The sequence below is a fragment of the Urocitellus parryii genome, chromosome 6, assembly GCF_045843805.1.
Source record: "Urocitellus parryii isolate mUroPar1 chromosome 6, mUroPar1.hap1, whole genome shotgun sequence".
NCBI lineage: Eukaryota > Metazoa > Chordata > Mammalia > Rodentia > Sciuridae > Urocitellus > Urocitellus parryii.
This window is the reverse complement of record NC_135536.1, coordinates 153,351,056-153,365,015: the sequence shown is the minus strand read 5'-3', so window position 1 is coordinate 153,365,015 and position 13,960 is coordinate 153,351,056. Positions and strand designations below refer to the sequence as shown.

The following is a 13,960-nucleotide window of genomic DNA, read 5'->3' as shown; positions in this document are numbered from 1 at the left end:
GTAGAGTTGGGGGGAAAGGCGGAGGGCGATCCCTGCGCTCCTAAGCTTGGAACCCGAGCTAGGGGAGGGGGTTGATCGGAGGGGCTGTGTGTGAAAGACACAAGAAGCGCAGAAAAGCCGACGAAAGGACCCGCTCCGAGACATCCTTTTTATGTATTCGGACAGAACTATATCTTATCGGCAGGGATCAGTGGAGGGGGGCGCGCTAAGTAGTTTAAAACGACCCTTGAACAATGGGCGTGCGATACGAAACATAGCAGGTTAGGGCAGCGCTTTCAGCCTCCATTGTCCCCCACTCGGCCCCCGGCCCTGCCTCTCGGCTCCTTCGCCACGGGAGCCTTTTATGTGATAATGAAACACATTTCAGGCCGGGCTCACGACGTGTGTGTCCTTGCCAGGGGGAGAGACTGCCTGATTGCTGGCTGCGGCCTCCGGATCCCCCACCCCCCAATTTCTCTTCCCTGTGTTCTTCGGGACAATGTGGAGTGTTGAAAAGGGATTTGGAGGAGGGGGCCGGAGGCGAGGAGCAAACCCCCCTCAAGCGAGTGGGAAGGCCAGGGTTGGGAGGAGGGTGCAGAGACCCTGGCAAGGTGGTTGAGGGCTGCGGGAGAGGCGGTTTCTAGGGCTCGGGCACAGCTGGGACATTCCAGGTTTGGATAGCCAGAAAGACCACAGGCCAAGTCTCAGAAACAGGAACTTGGATTTTAAAATAAGAGGCAATACGTCCAGGCACCTGCAGGATACATGCTGCAGTGGCCGGAAGACGGAGGCGGGTGGGGGGTGGGGGGCTACAACATTGAATCCCAACAGCTTATAGGCCTGTAGATATCCCAGGCAAAGCCAATGGTCAGGCTTCCCTTTGCACGCCTGGGCTACTGTTTCACAGTTGGCCACCAATTTACAAGCCAACTGTAAGGAGAGGTAGCACTACTTGTAAGAATTCATTCTGAGTCTGTCTTTATACTTTGGGAATTTCTTTGAAGGCTCACAAAATACCCACTCATCCTCTAAGCCAGCAATCCTGGTTTGCCAACCTGAACTCCTGGGCCAACAGGATGTTTTGGAAGGGTATCAGGGTTTGCTGAGAAGAAAGAGGCACAAAGCTTGAGAGACTGCAATCTCTCTTTTGGCAAACAGCACCAGACACCTCACCCCCAATATGCCTTACTTTTTAAAAGGATATTGGCTGGTCACTTGCAGTTATCCATTTGAAACCAATTGCAGGAGAACAATCTTCTAAATGTTGCCCCAGATCAGGTGCTTCACCACTCCTGGGTCTGCCAAGGTCCTCCAGAGCACCTTATCTGAAGGAGAAGGGTGGGAGTGGGTGGTGGAGTAGACACAGACTTGGAGGATTCAAGCAGAGGCTGGATTCCACAAGAACATAAGGGGTGCCACCAGCAGTGGTAAAAAGACAAAGTGCTGCACTAGGAATTTGCAAGTCCAGTCTAGGCTTGGACTTGAACAGAAGCCTGAGATCTGACATATAGCAAATACATGTAAAATCCTGGCTTTCCCCTAGAGAAGCCAGTCCAGTCTCTCCCAAGAGATCTCAAAACCAGAGTGCCTCCCAACAGACCAGGTTGAAAGATAGGTGAAGAGTGGTTTTCTCTTGGTGTTAAAAAGAAACCTGCTGGAATGGTTCATCTGGCACTTGTGTGTTTTATTACGTGTAAAGTTAACCTCAAAATTAAAAAGTGACCATAAACAATATTGAGTTCTATTTAATGAGGTACTTGCTGAAGTGTTCTGTGGAAGTGTACTGGTATCTGCAATTTACTTTGAAATTCATTTAGAGAAATAAAGATGGATTAACTGATGGATTCGGCTAGACGTACAAATGTGAAGTAAGGATAGTGAAAATGTTAACTAGAATCTTGGCAGTAGGGTGCCATGTGCTTCCTGCAGAATTCACTCATCTTTAGTATTTTAATAAAATGTTGGAAAAACAAAAACTCCCTTCCCCCCCAAAAAAAAACCCTGTAACCAGCCAGAGTCTTGCTTCCTTCTTCTTGACATTATTTCTAAATCTGTTTATTTTTTTTAATTCAGAGAGAGAGAGAAGAAAAATAAGAAAAAAGAAAATTTCAAAGAAAAGATTCAATGAATAAAACCAGCAATAACACTTTAATATAGATTTGTGGAACTCTGACCCTTGTAGCCAGAATACACATTTATAAGCCATAAATAAAGCACGCAGAAACCATAAATTAATCAGACCCAAGACTTGGATTTCACCGTGTCAAAAATGGGAATGCATTGTTTTTTTTTTTTCCTTTTTACTTGGCCATTACAATAGGCCCTTACATTATTTTTTCCCCTTTTTAAACAATTGTACAACTCTGGTTCTCTGTTAAAACTACATGGTTTTACACCAAGTCACTCACAAAAGTTTTTCTTTTTTTCTTTCTTTCCTTTTTTTTTTTTTTTTAAGTAAGACTTCCCTGCAACAACAGCAATGGAGAACAACAACAACAAAAATCAGAATCTGCAGGTGCTTAAAGAAGCAAGAGTCTACACAGTAGTGGAAACCGGAGGTTTTTTTAAAAGTTCATATTTTCCCCCTTTCCCTCTTTATTGATAGGCATCAGTGTGGCCCATCTGTGGGAAGGAAAGGCTGCAGAGGAGAACAGTAGACAGTTGTCTTGGGGTGGAGGTGTAATTTCTTCTTCCTTGCACCTTTCCAACACACCCTCCCCAAAGTCTCAACCCCTCCTTCCTCTCTCTTGTCCTTGTCCCGGCTGCCGGCTGCCAGAATTAACCGGGCCTGAAGCTGTCTTCTTAAGAGGAGTTCATAATGGGTCGGGAGTACACTCCCTGGTAGTAGGAGGTGTCTGCGGCCAGGGGCGAGGCGTCCAGGCCCGCTTTGTTCGTGACCGGGCCCATGGCCAAGCTGCCGGGCATGGGGGAACCGTAGCCAGGGTAGTGCATCACCTGTTCGTAGGTCTTGAGGTCCATTTTGTGGGGCTGGTGGTGGTGGTGGCTGTGATGGTGTTGCTGCTCCGAAGACATGAGGTTGTTGATGGAGAAAGGATGATTGAAGGCGTAGTGGTGCTCAGGTTTGAGGTGGGCCTCAGGAGGCAGGCCAGGGTGATGGGGTGGGCCCAGCAGGTGGGCTGCGGCCTGCTGTTGCTGCCCTGGCGAGGGTGCCGGTTCTGGGGGACTCAGCGCCGCGGAAGGCGTCCCTTTCAGCTCCCCTAGACCCCCGCGCTTATGCTCCTGGCACGGGGAGGCGCTCGAATGAGGCGACTCAGTGTCCCCCGGAGTCTCGGAGGCCGGCCCAGCGGCCTCCCCGATCTGAGCCTGCGAAGCCTGGTTCCCAGCAGCCGCCTTCTTGCCTCCGCCCCCGGCACCGGCGGCTTCCTTCAGTGCCAGCTGCTTCTCGCACTTGAAGCGCTTCTGGCGGCGTAGGTAGCAGCCGTTCTCGAACATGTTGCCCGAGTCCGGGTGCAGGGTCCAAAAAGAGCCCTTGCCGGGCTTGTCTGGGGAGCGGGGCACCTTGAGAAAACAATCGTTGAAGGAGAGCGAGTGGCGGATGGAGTTCTGCCAGCGCTGCTGGTTCTGCCGGTAGAAGGGGAAGAGGTCCATGATCCACTGGTAGATCTCGCTCAGCGTCAGCATCTTGTTGGGGCTCTGTTGGATGGCCATGGTGATGAGCGAGATGTACGAATAGGGCGGCTTGGCGTGCGTGTAACTGCGCCGGTACGTCTTGGGGTCGCGCGCGCGGCTCAGACCCGCCTGCCCATACATGGGACTCATGGAGTTCATGTTGGCATACGGGGCTAGACCACCCATAGCCCCGGCCGCCTGTCCCCCGAGGGGACTAAGGCTCGGACTCAAATGCGGTCCCATGCCCGCCACTCCAGCTGCCCCGGCCGAGCCGCCCATGCCCGCCATGGCGCCCGCGCCCGGGGACATGCCGGCCAGGGACGGGCTCATGCCCGCGCCCACGTACGACGACATGTTCATAGAGCCTGCGCTCATGTTGCCCGAGCCGCTGCCCATGGCGGCCGCCGACATGCTCATGTAAGTGTTCATGCCGTTCATCCCCAGGCCGGCGTTCATGTTGCTGACGGAAGAGTAGCCCTGCGGACAGAGCCGGGAGAGGGAGACGCAACATTAGCACCGCGGCTCCAGCGTGGCCAAACCTCCCATCCACCCGTCCAGCCCAGGCCCCCGCCTCCGGTGAAGCCTCCAGGGAGTCTTTCCCTCCTTTGGGCTACGGTAACGGGACGCTGAATTTATTTCACTTAGAGTGAGCCAGGATAACCCTTGCGGAGGTAGTCAACAGGCTGCAGTCATGGGCATGTGGCCCCCTTTCTATTCCTTCTGCTCCTTGCCCGGGGTCCGGAACACCGGGTCCCTGGCGCAACACCAGGTCAGTTACCCCAGATGAATTCTCCCTCCCCATAATTTCCCCAAACTCTTTCGGAACTCTCCGGCCAGCATAAAGATCCAGCGCCACGGCCAGGAATCCCCGGACTCTACCTCAGGTTCCAGTAAACAGCCTTTAGGACGCCGCTCGGGACGCACAGGACGGTCTCCAGTGGAGACTGTCCCAGGGTTCCCTATGCCCAGACTTCCTCCCGGGACCCCCACCCTGGCCCCTAGGAGAACTGAAGTGCAATATGAGCGGGGTCGGAGTGGGGGCGGGGGACAGTCTGAGGCATTGCGTGCAGCAATAGGGAAGGAACCGCGAACTGGGGAAAGAACTACACGCGGTTGGGCTTAGAAGCCTCAAACTTTCTTTCTCTTTGTCCATTATTCTTTGACTCTTTGCCTTCACCTCAGCCCCCAACTCCTACCCACCTTCTCCTCTTCAGCTCCCCACCCCCTCGCCGGCAGACCTCCCACCCCTCCCCAGCCGCGCGCTGCCAAACATAACTCTGTTAGGATAGTGCGTGGCTCGGCCACGAAGAGGATTTGGAGGCGCCGCAAGTCAATATTTGATCACAAAGTTAATATTATCTCAAGGCTAACAGTGTGTCGTATAAAAAAGAGACCCATTTGAGTCGAAGGAGGGCGGAAAAGGCGGCTGCCCAGTAAAGCTGGGGGTGAGGGGCGGGTGCCAGCGAGGGAAGCGGTCCTGAGGTTGGGGAAGGAGCGAACGCCACCACCCCACTTCCCCCTGGAAAAAGCGAGCGCTTACCTCGGGCTCGGCATAGTAGCTGCTCCAGTCGGACGGCTCGTGCCCTTCCATCTTCACGGCTCCCAGCATACTGGAAGCCGAGTGCATGGCAGTTTAAAATTTAACAGCCACAACAAACGACCAGCAATCAGCCCCCACCCCCACCCTCTTAAAAAAAAAAAAGTCGGCGAAGGCACCGTCCCCTCCCTCCCTCCCTCTCTGGCGCTCCCTCTCTGTCGGATCCACTCCCTCTCTCTCCCAGGGCCGACCGGAGGCGGTAGTTGGAAGTGGGAGGGAGGTGTGGGTCACAGGAGGAGGGGGCCGAGGAACCGAGGAGGCCCAGACCAGAGCCCGGCTGTCGCTAGCGCCCGCCACTGCCACCGCCGCCGCCGCGCTCACGGGCTGCCGGGTGGAGGCTGAGGTTGGCAGTGCCGAGCTGCCCCGAGGCGGCGGGAAGCTCGAGGCGCGGGGCGGGTGGGGGGAGAGGAGGAGGAGGAGGGGGAGGAGGAGGTGTGGACCGCGGAGCGGACAAGTGCCGCAGTGACGTGGGCGGCTGGTGATATAGCGCGGCGCGCTGGCGCGGGCCTCCAATCCCCAGACCCGGGGCAGCCCATTTGAATAATCAGCTCACACCTAGGTGAGAGGAAGCCTCGGCAGGCACCCCACACCTGCCCCTCTGCGCCCGCGCCCGCTCAGCTCCCTATGTGCACTACACTCTGGGGTCGGGACAGGAAAACGGCGAGCTGGCCCGCAGGCGCCCAGACGGAGCTCACTTTTGCTCCTGGATCCACCTGGGAGTCACCGAGGGCAGAGACGCCTAGAAAAAGGCACCTCCACCCCCGGCAAAAGTGGCTCTGGACTTCTGTCCCCGCCCGATCCCTTAGCGCCAAGCGTCTGTCCTAGGGGGCGTCCCGCCTCCGTGTCCCGCAGAGCCTTATTTAAGCAGGATTTATTTATCCCGGGTTTCTTCGCTCTCAGCGCACCTTCCCTGTCAAAACAACAAGCAGGTGACAGCCAATTTGCAAAGCGCCGTCTTATTTAGAAAAACTGTGTACACACCTTTAACTCGCCCGCCGCTGCTCCTGAGAGGCCCCTCCCTGCTCCAGTTAAGTCCCTGAGCGGCCCCGGACAACCCGCGGGGCGCTCATGATACAAACACCTCGGTTTTCTGCCTCCTCAAAGTCCACCTCCTGCCACTGACAGGGGTGCAGTCGGGTGCACGCAGCCCGGCTACTTGCAGCCGACGCTTGGAAGACCGATTTGTCTCTGACATTCAGGCCGGCGTATTTCAAGGTTACTTTTCAGTTACAACCAAGGTGCCCACAGCATTTCGTAACTAAAACAAACAGGGTAGGAGGTGGGTGTAGAGCAGGAAGGGGGAGAAGAATAAAGGAATCAATAATGGGTCGTATGAAATGACTTCAAGAGGGTCTCCTTCCTTTCTGTCTTTTGGAGGGGTTGTTTTATAAATATTAAAAACTTCAGCAATTCTGTGCTTCTCTTTTATTTCCACTGTAATTCCTGGGTGCAAAAATTGTCGCCTGTCCTGGGTTGGCTACCCACAGCAAGTCCAGGTTTGCAATGGAAGTATTTGCAGGTATTTAGATATGGAAGCTCTGTTTTGGTTCTGAAAACTGGCTGGGCCATGGTATCTAGCCTTGCATGCTTACTCTCTGAGATGAGAAAAAAAAAATTGGAAATAGTGGGGCCCCAGAACACTTCTCCAGAATTAGGGGTGATGGTAGCAGAAGAGAGATGAGGTGACAGGCATGAAGCTGAACATGAAGAATGGAAGTGTGTGTGAGGATCAAACTGGAAGGTGAGCCAGAAGATAGCAGTAGGTGCAGGCGGACCCCCCCCCCATCCCTGCCTCTGGGGTCTGCACTGGTTTTTGAACCGAAGAGGCAGATGCTCACAGTGCCCTTTGATGCTCAAATGCACATAGTTTGGATAATTTATAAAGGAGGGCAATAATAAGCCTTCTGAAAGAATGTCAGGGTAGGCTCCCCCAAAGTAAAGATTTCCATTTCTGCTGAAGCGGGTGTACCCCATCCTAGATTGCTGAGAGCTCTCAGGAGGGCAAGATACCCCCAAGTGCCTGATGGTGTGTAATAAGCACAGTTGAATATTTGCCCATGGGAGCCAGAGAGCCAGATCCCCAGCATCTTCCAGTGGGTCCCATACAGAGGAAGGGTGGAAACAACTTCTAAGAAATTGGGGAAAAGGGGCATGGAGAACAAAAAGAAGGTTTTTTTTTTTCTTTTCCCCCAAAGTTTTCTGCTCATTCGGGAGCAGAAACACAGCTTCCCCACATACACACATCCTCCCCAAAACACATTGTTAAACCCCTCCTTTCCACATAGCACTTAAATTCCCAAACAGAAAACTCTGCAAAACAACACCAAACGGGCAGGTTTCTGGTGTGCATCGGCTTGAAAACCCAAAAGAATATTCTGGTTAACCTGTGTGGGGAGGGGCAGGCGAGTTAATGTGAGGATGTGAGCTTAAGTGTGTGCCCACTCCCCGCTTCCGATTTTGCTCCTGGTTGAAAATTTGGTCCTAGAAAATATTTCTTATGCAAAACGAAAGAGCAGGTGTTGAAACAGGAGATTATTTGGAAGAGAAGGAGCGGATCTTGAGAGCTCCCACCTTCACCCCCAGTCTTCTTGGTGTTTTGGATCCCTGACCTTAGGGAGCGCTAAGCACCGGCTTCTACAGTGACAGGGCGCCCCCTGTCGTCCACAAGGCCAACTGGAGCGACTCAAGTCTGCATTTACCCCCCGCGCTCCCAATCGGCCAACTCCAATGCCTAGCTGCCTTTTCTATCTCTCTGAGTAGCCCTGCCTGGAATAACGATGCCAGGGCCTCTGAATTTCTTCGGAGGTCCTCGAAATTCTGCGCAAACCCAAACAGGCTCGGGTAGGGTCGAGCTGCGTATAACGCCGCCTGTGGTCTCCAAACCTCGGGTCCCGGGTCTTCCCAGCGCGCCCGCTCCCAGGGAAGGCGAACGCGGCCTGCAGTTCGCTTTTGGCAGCCAGTAACAGGGGACCCACCCGCTGCGTCGGGGCCGGAATGAACCAGACAGGCTGGGTTCGCGCTTTCCCAGCTCCGCGTTCTTTGGCGGCGCTACCTCCCCCTGCACGTTCTGGTCCTCCCTGGAGCTTCGATTTCTAAAGGTTTATTCAGATTTCTGGCACGGAAGCTTCAGGCTGGAATGTTGTGAATTGCTCCGGGTGCTTCTCTCCAGGAAAAAGTTCGCAGGAACTCGGGCTGCAAACAGATGTTTGCTTTGACCCCCCTTTAATTCACCTCACCTGGAGCCTAGACCTATAAAGCTTTCCTTTGCCTGCCTTCTCTCTTTTCTTTCCGTTTCCTTCAGTCCTGCTCGGTTACTATATTAAAGCCTCTTTACAACCAACGACTGTACTTGGGGTTGTAGGGTTTATTTTTATTCTGGATGTACCCGCGGCGGCAAAGGGAGCTACGGCTTGGATTCAAATGCAGGTTACCTCTTCTCTCGGTAGTAAGAGACGCTGTGATTCTGTGTCCCTTAGCAATCCTCCACCCCCACCCCCCCAGCCAACTCTCTTTGTCAATGAAACTACAGAAGGGAGCATCAATGAAAGGAACTCAACTTCCTTAAGATATAATCCATAAAATATCAAAGGGAAAAATATTAAAAGCCCTATTCAACTGATCAATACTCCAATTCATAAAGCCCTTCAGAGAATGAATGTCTGGGAAAGGACTTACTCAAAGTTCTCCAACCTGTTCAGGGCATTTTCCAACAGGTCTGCAGGCGAGGTTAAGTCAGAGGAAATAGAAACATGATTTAAAGTCTTATGAAAGTAGACTTTTTACTGTCAAAAATAAGATTTCTTATTTAATAGTCATCAGATGTCCACATGCCCAGGGTGGAATTTTCTGGGTGAATCCCAAGTCTCAATGAAGAAAATGTATATAGTGTGTCAAAGTTATCATTAATTTTTAACTTTTTTTTTTTTTAACAGAATCTTGCTAAGTTGCTAGGCTGGTGAGCCTATTGCCTTAGCTTCTCCAGATGCTGGAATTACAGGCATGTGCCACCTGGGCTGGCCAACTGGTGGGTTATTTCTGAAATTCATTTTTAAAAACCAGAGTATCAGAATTTGTCTTTGGCAGTGGGCATATCTTCAAATACTCTCCTGCTGGTCTTCATTGTTCTTTAAGGGTCAAAACACTTCATTTAGGCTGAGGTTTTGGCTCAGTGGTAGAGTGCTTGCCTAGCACATGTGAGTCATTGGATTCAATCCCCAGCACCACATTAAAAAAAAAAAACTAAATAAACAAAGGTTAAAAAAAACATTTCATTGTTCTTTAAGGGTCAAAACACTATTTGTTGGAAATACTACTGAAAACAATTAGCTAAGAACAACTTATGAAACGGATATTGACTTGAAAAAATGAAAAAAAAATAGTGTTATACAGTCTTACCAAAACACACACACACACACACACACACACACACACACATACACACACACACACTAGAAAATGCTGATAGAAGTGGGGAGGGATAAGACACAACATTTAAGTTTAAAAAACAACGAACCTGCATGCAATCTATCTTCCCTTTTCAAGATGTAATGAAAAGAAGGGATCCAAATAAAAAATAATCATAAAATAAAAAGAATGTTGATGTTAATGATTCTAATGGGTGGGGTGGGGGAGGTATACCTCAGTGGTAGTGCACCTGCTTAGAATGAGGAAGGCCCTCAGTTCAATTCCCAGCACCAATTCTGTTTGGGTAGTAGTCTTATGTCTTCAATGTACATTTTTCTGCAGTATGATTGTACAGTTTTGTATCACTGTTGTTTTATTATTACCTTCCTTTATTATTTTATGGTGAAATAGGTAATAAGCTTTCATGTTAAGGAAAATTCAGCAAAATAACTTGTACAAATATTCACTCAGTTCTCAGCCTCCAAAGATCAGAGAAGTCACCATCCAAACTGACAAAGCTTTTAAATTCCTGAAAACAAAACTAATATTTTTTTTTCCTTACTGGTATCAGGGGATAGATGGATTATGTTCTTCATTGAGTTAAGAGAGGAAGACAAGACATATTCATGACAACCATAGATGGAGACTCCCAGTGTGTTCCACATCACATAGAAGAAAGAGGAAGACTCTTTCCTCTGGGGTATGGTTAAGATGAATTTGGCACAAAGACCTCTTTGTTTATGCATGTAGAATTTGACTGTTGTTTGGAAGGTTGGGTGTTAGTTATGGATGTCCATCTTTTTGGACTTAGTAGTTTAGCTGAGCAATTGCTGACTGTGTTCCCATCTTTGTAGTTCTGTACAGAAAAGTTAGTGCTCTGCCCATTTGGGTCCAGAGTTTAAAATATATTTCTAGTCTATGCTTGACATCCTGTCCACCATTGTTGCGATTTTAGCACTCTTCTGCTATGTAGAACTATTATAGCAGGTAATTAAAAATAATTAGAAGAGATAAAAATAAATGACAATTTTTAGTGGCAATAATAATAATATGCCAATGTGAGGGAGAATAAGCTCTTCTTTGAGGGATGCTTAAATTAGATGAATCTGCATTTGTGGTCCTGAGAGCATGTTATTCTTGGGAGAAATCTCAGTTATTCCTGCCAAAAAGGCAAGCAGTAAACTTCTTTAAGGAAAGGAGTCATGGAGAGTCACTCACAGACTACCTGAAGAATCAAACCCCAGCCATTTTTTCTTTGTGTTACACAAAGAGCTAATTTAGAAGTAGCCCCACTAGATCTATGAGCTACTGATTATTTGCTTAGACAAACAAATGTGCTTTCAATAAGTATGAAAGGATGAGGCATCTGAGAGATGTGGAGATTAGAAAGAGGTCAGAAAGTCCTGAGTGTTGAGTCCGATGCTTATGAAGCAATTGTTAGTTTCTTGTTTCCATCTCAAAGTGATACAGTGCTCTGTGTAAACACCGAAAAACTAGACCTAATTTGTTCTAATATTAAGCAATGATGATGAAGGGAGTTTATATATATTTTTTTCCATTTGGCAAATATTTAATCAGTACTTACTGTATTTTAGATGGTGGGGGGACAGAGGAAGTGATGACTGTGTTTACAGAAACTAAGTCTGTTTCCTCCTTTCACTCTTTCCCTCTCTGTTTCTGTCACAAAGTCCAACCTCTCACTGTTTTTCAGTTCCCTCCTAACCATAATCCAGGAATTTCCAAGTGTGAAAATCCCATTCCAAAGGGAAATTTTGCATTTCACCTCTTTGAAAACAGTCAATCTTCTGGCAAAGATGAACTAAAATTCAGGAAGAAGAGCTCTTCCTGTTTCCACCCAGAATCAACAGGAAAACCAAGGGCTCAATGCTCGCATAGTTCTCAAGATGCCAGTAGAATAGATCTGGCACAATTGTGGTCAGACAGGGAGTACTGTGGCAGTGCAACTCTGTCATACCTCCATTTGCAATGACTATGGGATCAGTTTTCCCTCTGCCAGGAGATTCTGCTTTGGGAAGCAGAAGGATAAAGGTGGTAGGGAGGTGCTGCTGGTGATGGCTTGAGAAACTTGTCATCTCCGACATATATATTGAACCTGCAGTTCTTACATGTTTGTGATGTAAGTGTCTGTACTGGGTCAGTGTCAATTGCACTTCCCAAAAGTAATTCCAGAAAAAAAAAATGTAGAAAAATTGTGGACTCCTCTGGGGTGTGTTTGTGTGGGTGTATGTGCATGTATGTGTGTGTGTGTGTGTGTGTGTGTGTGTGTGTGTATTTCAAGGAGGGGTACTGAGTTACAGACACAGTGCCCCACCATGACTGGTCTAATTAACCAGGCCTGGGCTCTGCTGGGTCATACTTTTGTGAGCACAGGAATCCTCTGGGGATCTTGTTAAAATGAAGATTCTGATTCAGAAAGTAGATTTTACAGCACTGATTTTACAGAGCTTCCAGGTGATACAAATGCTGCTGGTCGGCTGACCATAGGTAGTAAAACTAAGCCTTAAAGGCCTATTTCTCTAACTGATCCTGCAGTTTGTCCCTAGCTAGGTGGTGAAATGCTACTTGATAAATAAGTTCAGGTACCTTTTTAACTCCTGCCAGTTCTCTAGCGCATCTACATCCCTCCCCTCTCCCCAGCCCCCAGCCACATCTGAATCTCTTCTCAGCATTTTTTTTTTAAGCGGGGTTGGGGGTCCTCCAGCCCAGGGGATGCAGCCCCCAGCAGTGTCCTCCTAAGTGTAGCTGCCCATCTTCACTCCCCCACCCCCATCAAGACTCATTGTTAGCTCTGCAGGTATTCTCCTCTTAGGCGGTGTTTTCCAGAGACAGGGACCTCCCTGGTTGACTGGGAAGGAAAGGGGATCTGTGGCAATTATCAGTTTGCAACGTGGAAATGGTCATTTTCCAATTATTGAAAAACAACCTAAGCAAAGCGTCTGTCCCCTGCAACCGCGAAGCCTCATCAAAGGCCCACTGGGGTCCAGTTAAAATGTTTCCTTAAGGAAGAGGCCCCAGGGAATCAAGGCAATCCCTGCCTGACTGCCGGCCTCAGGCATTGGGCAGGGAATTCTGCTCAGGGACAGGACTGATCTTTGGAACATTCATTGAATCTCTTCGCTGATTCACTTTGCATTTAAGAAACAAAATAGAGAAAAGATCAAAGGAAGAGAAAGTGATGAAGAAATTCCTGTTTATTGAGTTGCAGTGGATTTGCCTATTTCCCTTTGAAAAGAAAAACCTGGGTTTCTTTTGAAGGCAACTGGAAATGAGAATTTTCGTCCACAAAATCTGACCCGATGTTGAACCCACACTGTTTGCCAATGCACAAGAAAAGAACACTACCAGGAGTAATTAAAACTGAACCCCGAGGCATAACAATTAAGCCCCCTATTGTGCCACCCAAGTATTTTCTGATATGTAATATGAAATGTTTAGAAACTAAAATTGGAGTCTCAGAGGTGAGAAGAATTTAAAAATTTGAAATGTTTCATTATTAGCAATAAGACCATCTTTCCTTTTGTGGAAATTTAAATGAAGCATTAATTCTGGACAGAGTATTTCCTACCATGTAAAAACTGCTAAGAGGGAAGGGAAATAGTTATTCTGTGGGTGAATTCTTATTTCTACCATATTTGTAAAGGCATATGGGAGAAACAATGTAGAGTCTCTAAATTTTAGGCCAACTACTTAATTCTATATCTGATTTTGGGGACAGGGTACTGGGAGTTGAACCCAGAAGTGCTTTTACACTGAGCTATGTCCCCAGCCCTTTTAAATTTTTTTATTTTGAGATAGTGTCAAATTGCTGAGGCTAGCCTTGAACTTGCTATACTCCTGCCTCAGCTTCCCAAGTCACTGAGATTAGAGGCACACACTACTGCACCTGACTCTACATCTGTTTTTTTTTTTTTTTAAGAGAGAGAGAGAGAAAGAATTTTTTAATATTTATTTTTTAGTTTTCGGCTGACACAACATCTTTGTTTGTATGTGGTGCTGAGGATCGAACCCGGACCGCACACATGCCAGGCGAGCGCGCTACCGCTTGAGCCACATCCCCAGCCCTCTACATATGTTTTTAAAGCAATGAGAACTGAGAATGATAAAGTCAATAAGGAAGCTAGGTGAAGCTGCTTTGAGATCCCTGGATACAAAAGGATATAAAATCCAAACATTTTCCATTTGTTCCTTTCGCTCTCAAATTCTAAATCACCCAATAGGTTACCTCTGTTCATATAAAAGATTGTACTGTGATGCCAACTGTACACAAATTGTATTGTGTTAAATGAAAGATAGTAATATAAGTACAGCATGATATTCTTCAGAGGAATC

General features: G+C 48.4%; 1 protein-coding gene across 1 annotated transcript; it reads right to left on the bottom strand.

Annotated features, from left to right (window-relative positions):
• Positions 1–2,781: 2,781 nt before the first annotated feature.
• Foxa2 (forkhead box A2) lies at positions 2,782–5,236 on the bottom strand. Its single transcript, XM_026393055.2, has 2 exons — positions 5,150–5,236; positions 2,782–4,086 (listed from the first exon to the last, which is right to left on the bottom strand). The coding sequence occupies exons 1-2, from the start codon at positions 5,234–5,236 to the stop codon at positions 2,782–2,784; spliced, it is 1,392 nt and encodes a 463-aa protein (XP_026248840.2).
• Between the last annotated feature and the right edge of the window lie 8,724 nt (positions 5,237–13,960).

What these genes read in the sequence shown, in the direction of transcription:
- Foxa2 (XM_026393055.2), bottom strand. Translation starts at nt 5,236, where the DNA reads ATGCACTCGGCTTCCAGTATGCTGGGAGCCGTGAAGATGGAAGGGCAC. An exon ending in GCTACTATGCCGAGCCCGAG is followed by an intron (nt 4,087 to 5,149) that starts GTAAGCGCTCGC and finishes CTCTGTCCGCAG; the next exon opens with GGCTACTCTTCCGTCAGCAA.